This window comes from Brachyistius frenatus, unplaced genomic scaffold (assembly GCF_029030835.1).
Source record: "Brachyistius frenatus isolate BFR_SWC_R1_liver_20210118 unplaced genomic scaffold, ASM2903083v1 Contig_222, whole genome shotgun sequence".
Taxonomy (NCBI): domain Eukaryota; kingdom Metazoa; phylum Chordata; class Actinopteri; family Embiotocidae; genus Brachyistius; species Brachyistius frenatus.
This window is the reverse complement of record NW_027210821.1, coordinates 363201-378350: the sequence shown is the minus strand read 5'-3', so window position 1 is coordinate 378350 and position 15150 is coordinate 363201. Positions and strand designations below refer to the sequence as shown.

The following is a 15150-nucleotide window of genomic DNA, read 5'->3' as shown; positions in this document are numbered from 1 at the left end:
AGTTTCCGCTGCGTCGAGACAGCGATGCACCAACACACCTCATTTCAAGACCAACTTCAGCTTTGTGCCAAGTGTAAGGTGCCGAGTAAAAATATTGTTTTAATCTAAAGTTGAAGACATTTAATTCAACAGATACTGCCATTTTGTGGTTATCAGCATGCAGCAGAGCAGCTCTCCTACCATTCTCCTGCTGCTTGGTGGAACAGTCGACCCAGTTGTGCTGATTTGCCGCCCAGATCATCTCAAACTGGTGGAAAAGGATCTTGAACTTCCAGGAATAGGGCACAAAGGAGTAGATATCAGGGGCGCTGTCGCTCGCCCAGTCCTGGATCAGGTCTTAAAAACACACAGGGACTACTTTAGATTCTCACAGTTCACTAATACAATGTGCCAAATACTAATCTCAGAGAGGTCTGATTGCTGCGCATTAGACAGAAACACATTGGCCTTGTTTGTTTGCTTCACTCACCAGTGAAGAAGTTCTTCTGGGCATAGATGAAGTGGTAGGTGGCCTTGTACACCTCAATCTCACACTGCCAGGACTGAGGCATGTTCCACACCCGGGGGTAGCTGGCTATCACATGGAACTGAGATGGAGGGAGAAGACTTTTTTCACTTTCAGGAGGACAACTGCATTAACTCAAACCTCCTTTGTATCTTCATGCAACTGAATAGTGACAATTTGTCAAACATGTCTTTAAAATGGGAGCTGAAAAAGCTCTTGTGTAATCGCCTGCTACTTACAGCCAACATCTCAGCCTCCAGGAGAGTCCTGTACTGCATGCTGCTGGTGGTGTCCACGTGCAGCAGCTGACCTTTGATGGTGGGAGAGTAGCCTGAGGGCGCGAGGCGGACGCAGAAAAAGCAAAGCAATCAATTCTCAAAACCCAAAGCTACAGCGAAGTTCCCAGGAATAATTTAATTTACCAGCAAAAGTTGAAAAGCTGCTCAAGTTAACTCTATTTCTGGGGACAGAGGAGAGCACTGACTGATGACTGACAAAATGTGATCTGCTTAGAGCGATGAATTATTACACATTCCTCACAAAATATCAGAGAGGACATTGTGAGATTTGTTTTATAGTGGATCTGACTTCAAATTGAATGCAATGTGGAGAGTGTTACACCTACAGAGTGAAAGAAGAAAAGAAAGGAAAGGAAAGGAAAGGAAAGGAAAGGAAAGGAAAGGAAAGGAAAGGAAAGGAAAAGAAAAGAAAAGAAAAGAAAAGAAAAGAAAAGAAAAGAAAAGAAAAGAAAAGAAAAGAAAAGAAAAGAAAAGAAAAGAAAAGAAAAGAAAAGAAAAGAAAAGAAAAGAAAAGACGCGTCCTCTTGTCTGTTTCTCTTGGACATGTTGTAGTCTCATGCCAATGTTGACTAAATCTGTTTTAGCATTACAACAATTTAAAGACATCTGCTATAAATGAACACTATATTTTGATGTCTTATCATTAAAACCCAAATAGGATTACAAGACGCACTGATACAACATAGAAAGACAGCTAACAGAAACTGACATTCATATCTGACAGAAAAACAAATCTGGTGCTGCAAAAATATGCATTTAAAATGACACAAATAAAGACTTTTTCATCCTCGGATAGATTGATAAGACTTAATAATAATGATAATAATGAATTCAAATTAAATGGGGCCCCTAAATCTGATTTAAATTTAATGGAGGATCCTGCTAATTTGCGGTAGTTCACTCTGAGACTGCTGTTTAAAAAAACTGTAATAAAATCCCACTCCGACCATATTAACACAGAAATGATAAATAAAGGAAAGAAATGTGTCAAATTAATCAAAATCTGCTGTGAATAGCTTGAAGAATCTGTCATTGCAAAGCTAAATGAACACTTTTTGACACCTAAAGAATGAGCTCATCCTGTCTATTAATTATTATGAGTGCAGTTCAGCGTTTTGTCTGAGCGACAGATGATTACCAGACGACGGGAAAATTGTTGTTAAATTCTACATTAACAGAATTAGAGCTTGAGCCGGCCCGAACAGCTGATCTACAGCTGACATTTTGGTCTACAGATCTTATGAAACACACACTTACCATTTTCTCCCACCGTCATGGGGATGTTGACTTCCAGGTAGGAGCCGGCGCCGACATTCACATGGATGGCATTGGTTTCCTAGTAACAGGGTGAAGACGGCGTGGAGGAGAGAGAGATCAAACAGAAATATCATACACGCTGTCAAATTAGCAGACAGCGCTTCATCGCCTGAAAATAAGAGTCATCTAATGTCAACTAAAACATGTTGAAAGGACGTCATAAAAGGATCATCTTTTCCTGACTTAAGCCATTTTATGTTTTTATTCAACATGCATTAATGTTGTTGTTTAGTATGCACCTCACATATGTAGTTCTGTGGAAAAAAAAAAAACCCACACGGCTCCAGGCAGACAATTTGAAAAAGCATAAAACATGAATATCATATCAATGGTGAGGCATAAAGACAAAGAAAAGAGGCGCAGCGGGGGGAGGGAGGAAGATGAAAGACATCAGCAGAGGAAGAGTCACCCTGTTCTTGGTGAAAAGCAGATCGATGGTGGCGTCAGCGATGATGTTCATGCGAAGCTCGAAGGCCTGGATCTGCCTGGGTTTTCCTGGCTGGGCGACCTCGGTCTCTTTCATGGCCTGGTAGTCAGCAGGAAGGAAGAACTTCCACAGGCAGTCCCTGAGAAGTAAAAGAAAAAACATATCTGCAGGGGCCAAATCCCTCAAAGTTTCAGATCATCTGTGTGGGTGTTAATTAAATGCAAAAAAAATGCACTAATGATGTTGTTTTCTGACTTAAGGTCCCATATTGTTTAAATTCAGATTTCCATTTGTTTTTAATTACAAAGCAGGTGTGAAAACTCTCAGTCCACCAGGAAATACACACAACACGCATTCAGCAACAGTGCTGAGTGGATTTCCTAAAGTTTGTGATGTCACAAACTTATTTTCATGTCCGCCTTCAACATAAAAACTAAACGCCTCCTGTGGTCGTCCTGGAGACACGAAGCAGCCTGCTCCTCGTAAAGCTCCACGGAGAAGTTTAAAACTATAATGAGATGATTTTTGGTACTTCATACCACAAAAATATCTTCAAATGAATATCGAGACTGTAACACCGGAAATGTATAAGATACCTTTAATGTTCTTTTATACATTAAAGGTCCCCTATGAGTAAATTGATGGGGACACATCATGTAGATTTCCATGTGTATATTGTTATTCTGAGTTTCTACTGGCATGTCTTTGTAAAGTTTAAAAGCTTAGAAAGCTCCTTTTCTGGAGCCCCTCAGCCTCCCCCCTAAATGAGCCAGCTCTGTTTTGATTGGCCGGCTTCTGGAAGCTGCCCCTCACAAAAACAAACACGGTAGACGGATTTCACTCCTTCTCCCCGTTCCCTGTCGAAACATCAGCGCCTCAGATACGTCTGTGCAGGTCGGAGCACGAGTTAAATCTGAAATGGTTAATTCCAACAACAACAACAACAGCGAACGACCTCATCAGAAAGGCGTCGGGGCAGATGGCCGCTCGGGGGCACGCGGGAACAGTCTGACATCAGTTTGATGAGTCAGCAGAGGCAACACATTCAGAGCATAGATAAGATAGACAAGAGAGCTGAATGCAGCCCTGCCGCTCAGCCTCACTAGCAATTCCTCACGGTGGTCACTTGTGGTAATGCAACGAAAACAATCCCCTGCGCTCCAATAAACACGTTTCCATAGAAAACCATTATAAACTGTAAAACTTGCAGAATAAAACCCAGAAGTTAGAAAATACTCTTATACATCCATGGTGAGTATGGCCAGAAACTTTAGATTGTATTAATATAGTGGTATAAGACTATATGTTGTCTTACATTTTAGATACAATTATAATATCATGTCATCTTTTCCTGGTTTTTAAGACTGCATTACAGTAAAGTGACGTCCTTTTCTGAGCACTGTTCTAGCTGTTCTATTATTTACCCACTTAGTCATTATATTACACAATATTATATAATTATATGCAGATATTTTGTGAGCGCACCAACAGTCATACCTCCAGTACTGCTACAAAATCAATATGGAAGTGTTTGGTCAAAAATATTATGATATTTGATTTCCTCCGTATCACCATCATAAAGTTCTGGCCATTTGCAGAATAGATTTCAGGGATGTTTGGTGCTTTGACCATGTGGAAGGCAAACTTTTGACATAATAGCAGTATATTAATCACAGAAATTACCAAAAACAACATTTTCTGTCGAGCTGAGATGAGATTAACTTGAGATTTCATGTCGGCAATCTTTGAGAAACCCAGACTTGACTTGGCTCACCTCTGGCGGTCGGCCCAGGGCCCGTAGTTGAAGTCCGTTCCTTTTCCACACACGATGTCCAGACCCCAACACGGAGGCAGGTCCTGGAGCTTATCGCCCTCACTGCACGTCTCCGCCTCCTCCCCGCTCTCCTGCTCCACGGGGACCAGACCTACACACACACACACACACACACACACACACACACACACACACACACACACACACACACGAAACACTGAATAAAACAACACGGCTGCAGGAAAATAAGTAAGTGTTGATCCAGCATCCGCTGCCCATTCTTATGTTTCTCTGTTAGCAATGACGTGCACACTGCGATTCTGAAGTACTTTAAATTCAGAGGTAAAAACAAAAAGGAAAAAGATTTCCCAGTGGATTTGTGTATTTCTGTGTGCGTGATCATACCCGGTTCATCCTGGTAGTAGTAGATGTCGACATCGTTGGACTGCATCACCACAAAGCCCTCGCCCATCAGCCTGGGAGGTCTAAATGAGAAATCCACATGATCACACCTTCGAGCCAAAGTGCCTGTTTTATGCAGAAGCTGGGATCTCTCTTCTAGATGGGGTCACAGCAGGTGACGCGAGCAGCTCGGACCACTTTGACAGAAGTAAATACAATCAATAGGTGTCAGAACTCATTCGGCCGGCTTCGCCTCAAGCGGACCACAGAACAAATTAAATGTTCGGTCTGCGATTAAGCTCGATTCTGGCGTGGAGACACGCTCTATATAAGTGTGCTCCATCTTAGACAACATTCCCATAAAGCCTGAACATACGTCAAGGACTGATGGAGGTTGAAGTCAGTTTTTCCAAAAGGCTACAGCTGCCAAGTTTTTACTGGGAGTGATCTTTTAATCAGTGAGGGTTAACACAATTTTACTCTCCAAGTCCTTTCATTCATTCAGTCCGGAAATTAAGTGTGGATCATAATTCATGGCATTCCTGCTTATTATGCATTGCAGGTAAAGTGACAAATTAAAGAAGAAATTGGAGGCCTCATTCAAACATCCTGACAGCATTTTTTCAGACATACATACATATATAGATATCTATATATGTATATATTTGTATATATCCCAATATTTGTGTATATATCCAACAGCTTTAACATTTAAGCGTGCTATAGTTTAGGACTCAGTAAAATAAAAGAGAGTCATCCACAAAGAACTTCTATATATAACTCATACTATGGATGTACTGTACGTTTCGCTGGATAAACAGGACACACAGAAATATAAGGTATAATTATCTCATTTTCTGCAGTTATGACTGGCAAAGGATTTGAGGTTATTATTCTTTATCTCTAAAAACCCTTTGAGGAAGATCATTTTATCACTGATGACAACACACATTGAAAGGTTGTGTTTATATGTATCAAATTGCTTTAATATATACTAAATTAAAGTTGTTTAGTCATTTTTAAATCTCTCAGGTTTTGCTTTTATATGAATTTCACCCTTAAATTTAATCACAACAAGGAGATATTTACAGCATCACTCAAATGATATAAAAAATCAGTAAAAAAAAAAAGAAGAAAGAAATGCAGCAGAATTGTTTGTAAAATGGGTGACTTGGACTCACTCGTCGTTCTGCATGCCCAGGTACCGCGGGCTGGGAACCAGCATCACGCGCACGTTCTCCAGGGAGCCCTTGACGATGTGCATGTACTGGTCCAGGTGGCTGGAGGGAGGTTTGGTGGTGTACGTCAGGAAGGCGTCTTCAAAGTTCACACAGAGAGTCTGGGGGAGGTGGTGGTTCCCGAACGCCAGCCGACCCTGCAGGAGGAAACACGCTGACGTCACGCTTTTCCATTCACTCCTCGTTCCAGCCTCCAAACACTTGATTAGTGAGAGGTGTTCGTCAGAGGTACTCACGGTGCTGATGTTGACTTTGATGACAGGAATGAGGGATCGCCATGACGACGCGGGGTCCGGACTTTCTGCTTTGATGTCCACGCTGGAAGACCAGAAAACCTTCAGTTTCCAGACTGTTTTTCATTACTAACCACACGCTGCCAATTTATTAAAAATTGCCAATATCTGTATATACTTTTTTTGTAAGATGCATTTGATGTTTCTTATAAAATTAAATATGTTGTTGTTTAAGTTGCAGCCACAAACTGTCAATTTCCCCAGTTTACATCTGATCTCAGCTACAGAAGAGAGATACCGAACTTATCTTCAAACCCGTGTTGAAGTGAGTTTCCCCAAACAACCATAACATCACCATGTTCAATCACCTTATTTGCACCACTGTTGAACATTGCACTGTTAATTGAATTTTAATTTTACTTGTGTAAACGGTACATTTTTACATTTTACCACCTCTATTTTCAGTTTCATTGCTTTTACTCGATATGTTTCTAACCTATGCTGCTGCAGCCAATCAGCCAATCTTGTGGCATCAATACAGTCTGTCTGGCTATCTATCACTCCATCTATTACTCCATCTATCACTCCATCTATCACTCTATCACTCCATCACTCTATCTATCACTCCATCTATCACTCCATATATCACTCCATCCCGAACACAACGAGGCCTCTGCAGCACCTTTCCAGGGTCTTGTTCCTGTCCTCCTCTTTTTTGGGCGTGAGCAGCGTGGGCTCCAGTCCAAAGGTCTCCTGCAGGCGGGCGTACAGGTCCGTCCGGTTGTAGACGTGAAACTCAAAGCCGTTGACTGTCACGTAAAGCCTGGTCTCTGCCTTGGGATCTGACGACAGGAGACGAGAGCTCAAGCTGATGTTCCCCTTCCACGTGTGGTTTGTCTAAAAACACTGCTGCAACTCCACAATCACAAAACGACTGACAGGAAGAAGCAGGACTCACCATGCTGTTTCTGTTTGGGATTATACATTTTCCACCAGCGAAATATGAGGAAGCCATCCTGTATCCTGTAATACAACCAGTGGGCACAATCAGTAAGCAAGCAGTGAGATGATGGAGGGAGGAGCAGACAATGGAGCGCAGGTCAGATCACCTGATAGACATGTCTTGGTTGATGTAGTAGACGTCTCTGAACATGACCTTCCCCGACAGCACGGAGAAGGAGAAGGAGCCTGCGGACGGAGGGTCACACAAACACAATATTTTATCAATGATGCTCCGGTGTTGGTTTTACTGATACACAACATTATTACGACACTTCCCCCGAAGCTGGTGCAAACTTGTTTGGATTTGTTCGCGGCGATTTTTGACTCAAGTCAAACCAGCTAATTAAAATATTAAACAAAAGATGTAATTAAAATGGTTATGTAAGCGGTGGTAAAAATAACAACAGCCCGAGAGTTACTGGGATATTTAATCACACTGTCTCCCTTTCATCACGGAGGAAAAAAAAAAAATCTTAATGAGGATCTAATTCAACATGTAGGTCAGAAGCTGTCACTGAGTGAAAAAGATGAATATGAGAACTCAAACATGATTTTCCATCATTAGTCTCATTTGGCTCCTGACAAGTCATTTTTCTGTTTCATTATTAAGTGTGGAAGTGTGAGTGACAGGACCCGAGCGTCCCTGTAAATTTATGGAGGGATTTTTACACAACTCTTGGCCAGGTAACAACCCAGCACACCCGCAGGCATGTTCACACCTGCTTCATCAACCCCTCACACGTGTGTCGGCGAAGGGGAAGTTTAATTTCTGCTGTTTGTTGTGAGGATCTTTTCTCTTTTTGTTCCCTTGAGGTATTTTTTCTAAACGCGACCTCCGTACAGAGAAGAGAGGCAACTTCTCTGAATCAATTTACAAAGAAAACATAAAACAGTTCAAATGAATACGGTTTTAAAAATAGATCAGCACACACGCAGGAGACGGCTCGCTTTGTAGGGACATATGTTGGCAAACAGATGTTAACTAAGCCGTGCCCTCCTCATAAAAACGTAATGCTGCTTTGTACTTCCTATTTACGCAATCAGTCAGCCTGTCAGCACAGACTCATCAGTTTGTCAGTTTCCTGAGAAAAAGTTGAGCATGTTTTGGTATAAAGTCAAAATGACAAACTCTGACTGCTTGTTTTGTGCTTGTTCAACTCTTTTCGGACGGTGTTACAGAGCAGATGCAGCCGACAGAAACTAATCACATGCTCTAATAAATAACTGCAGTTATATATGAATTTATGGCCTCGAGGCACTTTGAAAATTAATTCCCGAGTCGTTTATGTACAGAAATTCAATCTGGTATTGGTTGCACTTTGCTGTTGAGAGTCTAGAGATAATCACAGAGAGAACCTGGCCCATCATGAAATATTCAGCAGACTGAGTTAAAGCCTTCAACTCAGAGCTTTGGCAGTGTTCCTCCTCCCTATTCATCACTGCGTGACGGAGCTCCTGATGAACACACCGATGTGAATGTAGCCATCCTTGTAGAGTCTGTTGATGATGAGGGTGAGGATGAGGCCAATGTTGCGCGAGTTGTAATAAGTTAAATAGATGATCCATCCACAGGACAGAATGGTGGCTGAAAGAGGAAAAACACAACACGGTCTCAGTCAGACTGACATTTCAGGCTTTTTAATAAAACATCTGAATTAAATATGAATTAAATAACTTCACAGAGGCTTCAATGTTTCCTGCTGCTTCAAAATGTTTGTTTACACCAGTAATATGTGTCAACCTGACAGTTAATTCGACCTATACTTTTAAACATAAATCACTAATGCTGAATTTGTCACTCTTTAATTATTCACGTGTCGGACCTTATGACACATGAAGCCCAAATGTCATAAGGTCCTTCTAATCTAATCAAAAGTGGCAGATGTTACTTTAACCGACATTAAAACCACACATTACGGACCTGTACAGTACTGGGAGTCATATCAGTGACATGTTAGGAACCCAGTCGTAAATAAAAATAAGAAAATAGCACTGCAGATGGACATACAACCCTGTTTCCAAAAGTGTTGGGACAGGGTGAACAAACAGGTTAAAACTCCACCATACAAAGAAGAAAGCATGTATAACGATGATTTAGAAACGCTGCTGCCTTCTCTAAGAGGGACTGAGGTCACGTTGAAAACTGTCCTGTGGTCTCACAAATCAAAATTGGAGATTCTTTTTGGAAATCATGGACGCTGCATCCTCTGGGCTAAAGAGGAGAGGGACCAGCCAGCATCTGTGACAGTACAGGGACGCATTAGTGCACATGTCATGGGTAGCGTACACATCTGGAAGGAAGCATTAATGCTGAGTGATGTATTCAGGTTTTGGAGTAACATATGCTGCCATCCAGACAACATCTCTTTCAGGGAAGGTTTTGTTTATTTAAGCAGAACAACGTCAACAAACACATTCTGTACATATTTCAACAGCATGGCTCCGGAGGAGAAGAATCTGGGTGATAAACTGGCTTCCTGAATGGGGCAACATCGCACTTTCAAAACGCCATCAACTGTTCTCCTCAGTTCCCAAACGTTTAGCGTGCTGTAACAAGAAGAGGTGATGCAACATAGTGGTAAACATGCCCCAACCTTTTAGAAATGTGTTGTTGGCATAAAGTTCAAAATAAGCATGTTTTTCTTAAAATAATAAAAGAAAGTTTCAACATTTATGTTGTCTTTGCTTTATTTTGACTTAAACATGGGTTTGCAAATGGTTTTGTTTTTATTTACATTTTGCACAACATCCCACCTTTTTGGTTGTAAAAAATGATTTGTTATTATAATTTATAATCATTATTGTAATATAAAAACTGCTTATTCTTTCATGTCTGGGTTTTACTTCTTTCCGTGTCGAAGATGTTTCCGTCAGGCAAAGAAAGTGGCTGTTTAATGCTGCGAGCTGCAGATGGGCCGAGGAAGAACTGGAAAGCTTCATCTGCCAAACTTGAACTGAATTAAATTACAATGAAGTAAAGATGCAGTCAGTGTGACCGAATGATTAAAAGCAAATACTCATTAATGTCATTCATGAACTGAGATCTTAAACTCATAATTTAATATTATAGTTTTATATCATGCAGCTCAGTGCGACGGACGTCAGTTTATCTAACATAATTTGACAGATGTCAAAACGGCTTCTTGAAAAAGTTGATCAGATTTGTCCTTATTTACGAAAAAGCCACCACATAGCATCTGATACTGAACTATCTGTTAGCATATTTCTAATGAGTACGAAGGCCACAGAACATAATTTATGTCAAAAGGAAGAGAACTCGATCACACTCATTAAGTTAGAGCGACTGAATTAACATCATTGCTCCTGCAAAGTTATCATTTGCACCGAGGAAGATAACCAACACTGCATTTAACAAACGAGGTCCAGTTACAAATCTAAGAAGGATAAATTTACCACAACAGTTTAAACCAAAGCAAATAATGGAGCTGCAAGGACACTGAAATACCACGATATATCCAGGATTACTTTAAGCCTCAAGAAAATATTCATTGACCTGTATATTGTTTCCAAGGTGCAGATGTAAACCACTTACCGACGAGGAGCCAGATGAAGTTCGAGTTGTGCTTGTTCAGAAAGTCATCCAGATCCACGAAGCTGGGGAAGGTGCTTTCATTGTTTTTGGCAGCATGTCCATCCATGGCTACAGGCTGTCAGTCTGATGTCTGAAAACAAAACAGTCAAATGTCAGATTACTTTCCACGAAACAGAGACGAAGCCGAGAGGTGACGCATCACAGCAGAAGAAGACAAAACGCTTTACAATCCTTTATTTTACTCCACCAATGAATGCGGAAGAAGTTTTCCAGAAAAAGAAAGCTATCTGAGCCAAAATCCTGAAATGAAAACGGTGCCAGATGTCCCGATAGCTTCGGTCACAATTTATTTCCTCAAAGAAATAGATGCCGTCTGCGTAGCTAGGAACACTTTTAATAATGTGTAATATTTATAACATAATCATCATTGTTATTATTATCATTTCACAAGAAAAACACACCCACGGACACAAGCGTACACACACACACACACACTTAAGAAACTTGTGTACTACAGAAACAATGTCTGAGACCAACAGGGTTTTTCTTGCTGTTGTTTATTTTTGTTATCTTGGTTCATCTATTTTTGGTTGTTTTGTTGTTGCCGTGTCAAATCTAGCCTCACATCTTGTTGTGTATCTTTGTGTTGTTCACTTGTATTGCGCTGAAAAACAAAACTACGCTGCTCTACGAATGTCGCATGTCGTGAGGACGTCGGCTGCGCGTGGCGACGTGAACTTTGCCTCTTCAAGGAGGATTATTATTGTTTGTGTGTGGCAGCGGGCCGGTGGAAAGCTCACGTGGTTACGAGTGTGTGCCGTGATCAAAAGCTTCAACACTGTAAAGCACAAAAACACACACACACACACAAATCCTCACATAATCCAAACTAAATGACGACATTTGAGAAACCACCGAGATGAAACCTCAGTTACGGACTCTCAGAATATTTACCTGTTAGATTGGAGTCTGTAATTGAACTCGAACTGAACAGATGCGACTCCAGATGTGGCCGTCGGGTTTGTTTAAGCGATCAACTTAAAAAAGAACTAAAACATTGTGAGTTAAAGAGTTTTTGAAATCACAAACACGACGACTTCTTCTAAACGTGCAGTAACTGCTGCCTGTAACCGTGACTCAGTCTGTTTGAGTCGGAGCCCGAATATATTCCTGTCAGGCAGGTTCGTGGTTTTTTTGGAGTAACTTCCGACATAAGTTACGAGAGGTGAGCACAAGTTATGTCGCCGTAACAAGTCCTAACTCAAGCACAAGCAAGGAGGGTAACTGGATCAGCTGTCTGTTTTCAGGTCTGAACCACACATTGGAAACAACAAACCTAAAAAAAAAAAGAAGAGGAATATGTTGGGATGTCTGCTGACAGAAAGGAAACAGAAAGGATCATCTGTTCCTGCTGTTTCAGGGTGAATAAATGAATCCCTCAGCACGGAGCCATTCACAGGTGTTGCTGTCCGTCATGCACACTTGATGATGAAGTTGATGACCAGACAAACACTCGTTCATGAGAGAGGACGAGATGGAAACAGCCGCCTGCAGCTTTGTTTACGTGTTGGACCGCTGAAACTATCACACGCAGTTTAATCTGTGGAGCAAAGACGTGAAGGGGACGTCCCGCGCGGTGCAGGTGTAATCAGCCTTTTCTAAACGAACCGCTGACGTCACACTCAGGTGCGATCCGAAGTCCGGAGCCACACCTGAAACTTCACCTCCCCGCGAGCTGATCCTCCACACCGGCAGCCCGTTATGGTTTTACAACACCGTGACGACAGTCGCTACAAGGTGGAGCTCCTTCAGTCCAGCCGATGGAGCTGGAAGACGACAGTTGTTCATCTTGCCGCTAAACATCACGTTAACGTTAGCACCGAGGCTAGCTCGCGAGCTAACGCCAGCAGGCCGCGCCCGGTGACTTATCCTTCCTCAAACTGTGAAGACAAGCCGGCCCGTGTGAGTGAGTTACCTTAACGTCCGCGGTGAAGCCTGTGGTTTCATCTTTGCTCCAGTTATTCGGGAGTTGCAGCCCTTTTATCGCGTCGGACACAGCTTAACATCCTCTGTTGGATATGTACCTGGCGGACGGCCAGCTGACATCTCTTCCTGCTCTGCCGGAGAGCAGCGCAGAATTGACCAATGGGGGGAAAGTCGCAGAGCCGATACTGACCAATCAGACGGAGGTGTGAGTGAGGTCACGTGCACAGCTGACAGGCAGTCTTTTCGACCAATCAGCGTGAATGTTTTGTGGGATTTAAATCTCCCTGTTTTGATGCTGCCGCCGTCCTCCGTTCAAGCCTCGGCAGCAATCAGACGTTACATCATATCTGCCATTTGCCAACACGTTTATTAAGATGTATTTTTTTTTTTTAAATGGACACTAAAAGAGTGTCGGCCAAAGCAGCGAAACAGATAAACTCACATTATGTGCATTTTAGAAATAAGAAAATACACATTAGCCTGTGAGTTGTAATTGTTTGAAACTGAAAGCATAAAAAAGAGATTAAATCTCATTTACAAGGTAGATTGAGCTCTTTTCTTTTCTATTCAAATATTATCTACCATATGTTGCTTGTTTTGTTTTTCCTCATTCAGCAAATAAGACACACAGTGGTTCCAGATTTCCATTTCAGTTAGTCGCCATAAAACAAGGCTTCAGACCAGCAAGGGTAAAGCATATGGGCTCAGCCTCTAAAGCACCTATCGGTGCTTGAGCTGACCCCTCAAATTTGTACAATTTGAGATGCTCATTGCGGCGAAAAACTCATTCGGTCCAAGCGGGTGGAGCTGGAGAGCTGGACCTCTGTAGTCTTAATGAAGCCTCATGTTGTGGACCGGTCCAGGTTAGGTTTCAGAAAAGGTAGGGACAGTGAAACGACCAATCACAGCAGCGTACACCGAGGACTTCATGAGTGTAAAAAGGTGTCCCAATCCATAGAGTGGATGTCAATACAATGTTTACAGTATCAGAGTATTAAAAATAGTGTTTTTTAAAACAATTGAGAACCGATTGTTCTTTTGGGGGCCATGAATGTCCTTCAAACTTCATGGCATATATAAAATGTTGAGATATTTCTGGAACCAATTTTGTCAGACTGAACAACATCGCCATCAGACGAGACTGTTTTGGTTGTTGAATTCCAAAATGTGTCTTTCAATCCATTAAAAATTAGTAAATAAAAAAAACCTATGAATTTTAAGTAGCTGGAAACGTGTACCTCTGGGAGCCACAAGGCAAGAAAACAAGAAGCCATTTGATTTCCTGTTGTTAAAAAAAAAAAAAAAAAAAGTAAAGTCAAAGTAGACAACAGCAGGTTACATCTCTCTGTTTAATGTTGGAGGTTGTCGCCGTGTCCTCCTCCAGACACGACAACAAAGCCTCCTCGAGGAACACGCAGGAGTCGCTTTGCTGAGAAGCTTTCAGACGTTGGGCTCAAAGCTTTTCCCTGCCAATCAAACCCTCTCCCTCAACACCGACCTGCTTCGGCTGCGACCTTAAAGGAAACCGGATCTCACGTGAATTCCTTTTTTTCGGTCTCATGAATGCCATCTCAACTGAATTCCTGAAGGATGTCCTTGCTGCAGTCGCTACAGATCATCTATAAGTAATTAACGGCTCCTTCCCCCCCTTTTGCTTCGCTCCCCTCTTCTTTTAAATATGCAACAGTCCAAGGCCCTCCAGAGGACACGTAATTATAACTTTCTTTGCTTGAGGCAATTACAGACAGGCTATGATCTTCCAGCTGCCTTTTTTTCTCGCAGAAGTTTAGAGAAAAGCCGTTTTTTTTCATTCACTGTCGTACGGAGAAACCGCAGTGACGTTGTGAAGGCCTCCGCATGATGCTTAACTTGTGAATCTTAATATTGTTTGATGTCAGGCTGCTGCTGTGCGATAAGACCGTTGCTGCAGTATCTTGAAACGCACAGATCGAGCTCTCCGACGGTCCTGATGCTGCGGACCGGATCCAACTGGCTGATCAGATGGTTTAATCTCAGGGTGGATGGAGATCCGGTGCTGCTTCAATACAAACAGGGAGCAGCTTTGAAGGGACATTATTGCCTGTCACAAACATCCCAAGGTGTGGTGCATCATGGGGAATAATTGCTTTGGATCTAAAATAAAGTTTTCAAAACATGATTTTCAAAAGAAAAAGTGGTCTCTTAAGTTGAGCCAAATGGGAGTAAATTGTGCTGCTGATTATGTCGAAGTAAAACAGAGTATTTTCACCTCAAATAACACTATTAAAGCAGAATAAATTCAATACAGGTGTGTGCATTTGTGAAAATGGAACAAACACACGTGAGATTGCTCACTTGGCGATCCATAAAGCCTGCTGACAAAAAGGTCTTGATTATAAGACACTACTAAAACAGTTTGAGAGTCCTTATATTTT

At 41.8% G+C, this 15150-nt stretch overlaps 1 protein-coding gene across 1 annotated transcript in view; it reads right to left on the bottom strand.

The window, feature by feature from the left end:
- Window positions 1-12857, bottom strand: part of kiaa1109 (KIAA1109 ortholog) — a 74981-nt gene extending 62124 nt beyond the window's left edge. Inside the window, 15 exon segments of the mRNA XM_069719739.1 lie at window positions 181-336; window positions 470-587; window positions 745-836; window positions 2062-2140; window positions 2531-2687; window positions 4323-4473; window positions 4728-4807; window positions 5906-6099; window positions 6199-6280; window positions 6878-7037; window positions 7154-7218; window positions 7305-7383; window positions 8666-8782; window positions 10751-10880; window positions 12726-12857. Of these exon segments, the coding sequence (XP_069575840.1) occupies window positions 181-336; window positions 470-587; window positions 745-836; window positions 2062-2140; window positions 2531-2687; window positions 4323-4473; window positions 4728-4807; window positions 5906-6099; window positions 6199-6280; window positions 6878-7037; window positions 7154-7218; window positions 7305-7383; window positions 8666-8782; window positions 10751-10856 (1636 nt within the window). The 5' untranslated portion in view covers window positions 10857-10880; window positions 12726-12857.
- Window positions 12858-15150: the final 2293 nt, after the last annotated feature.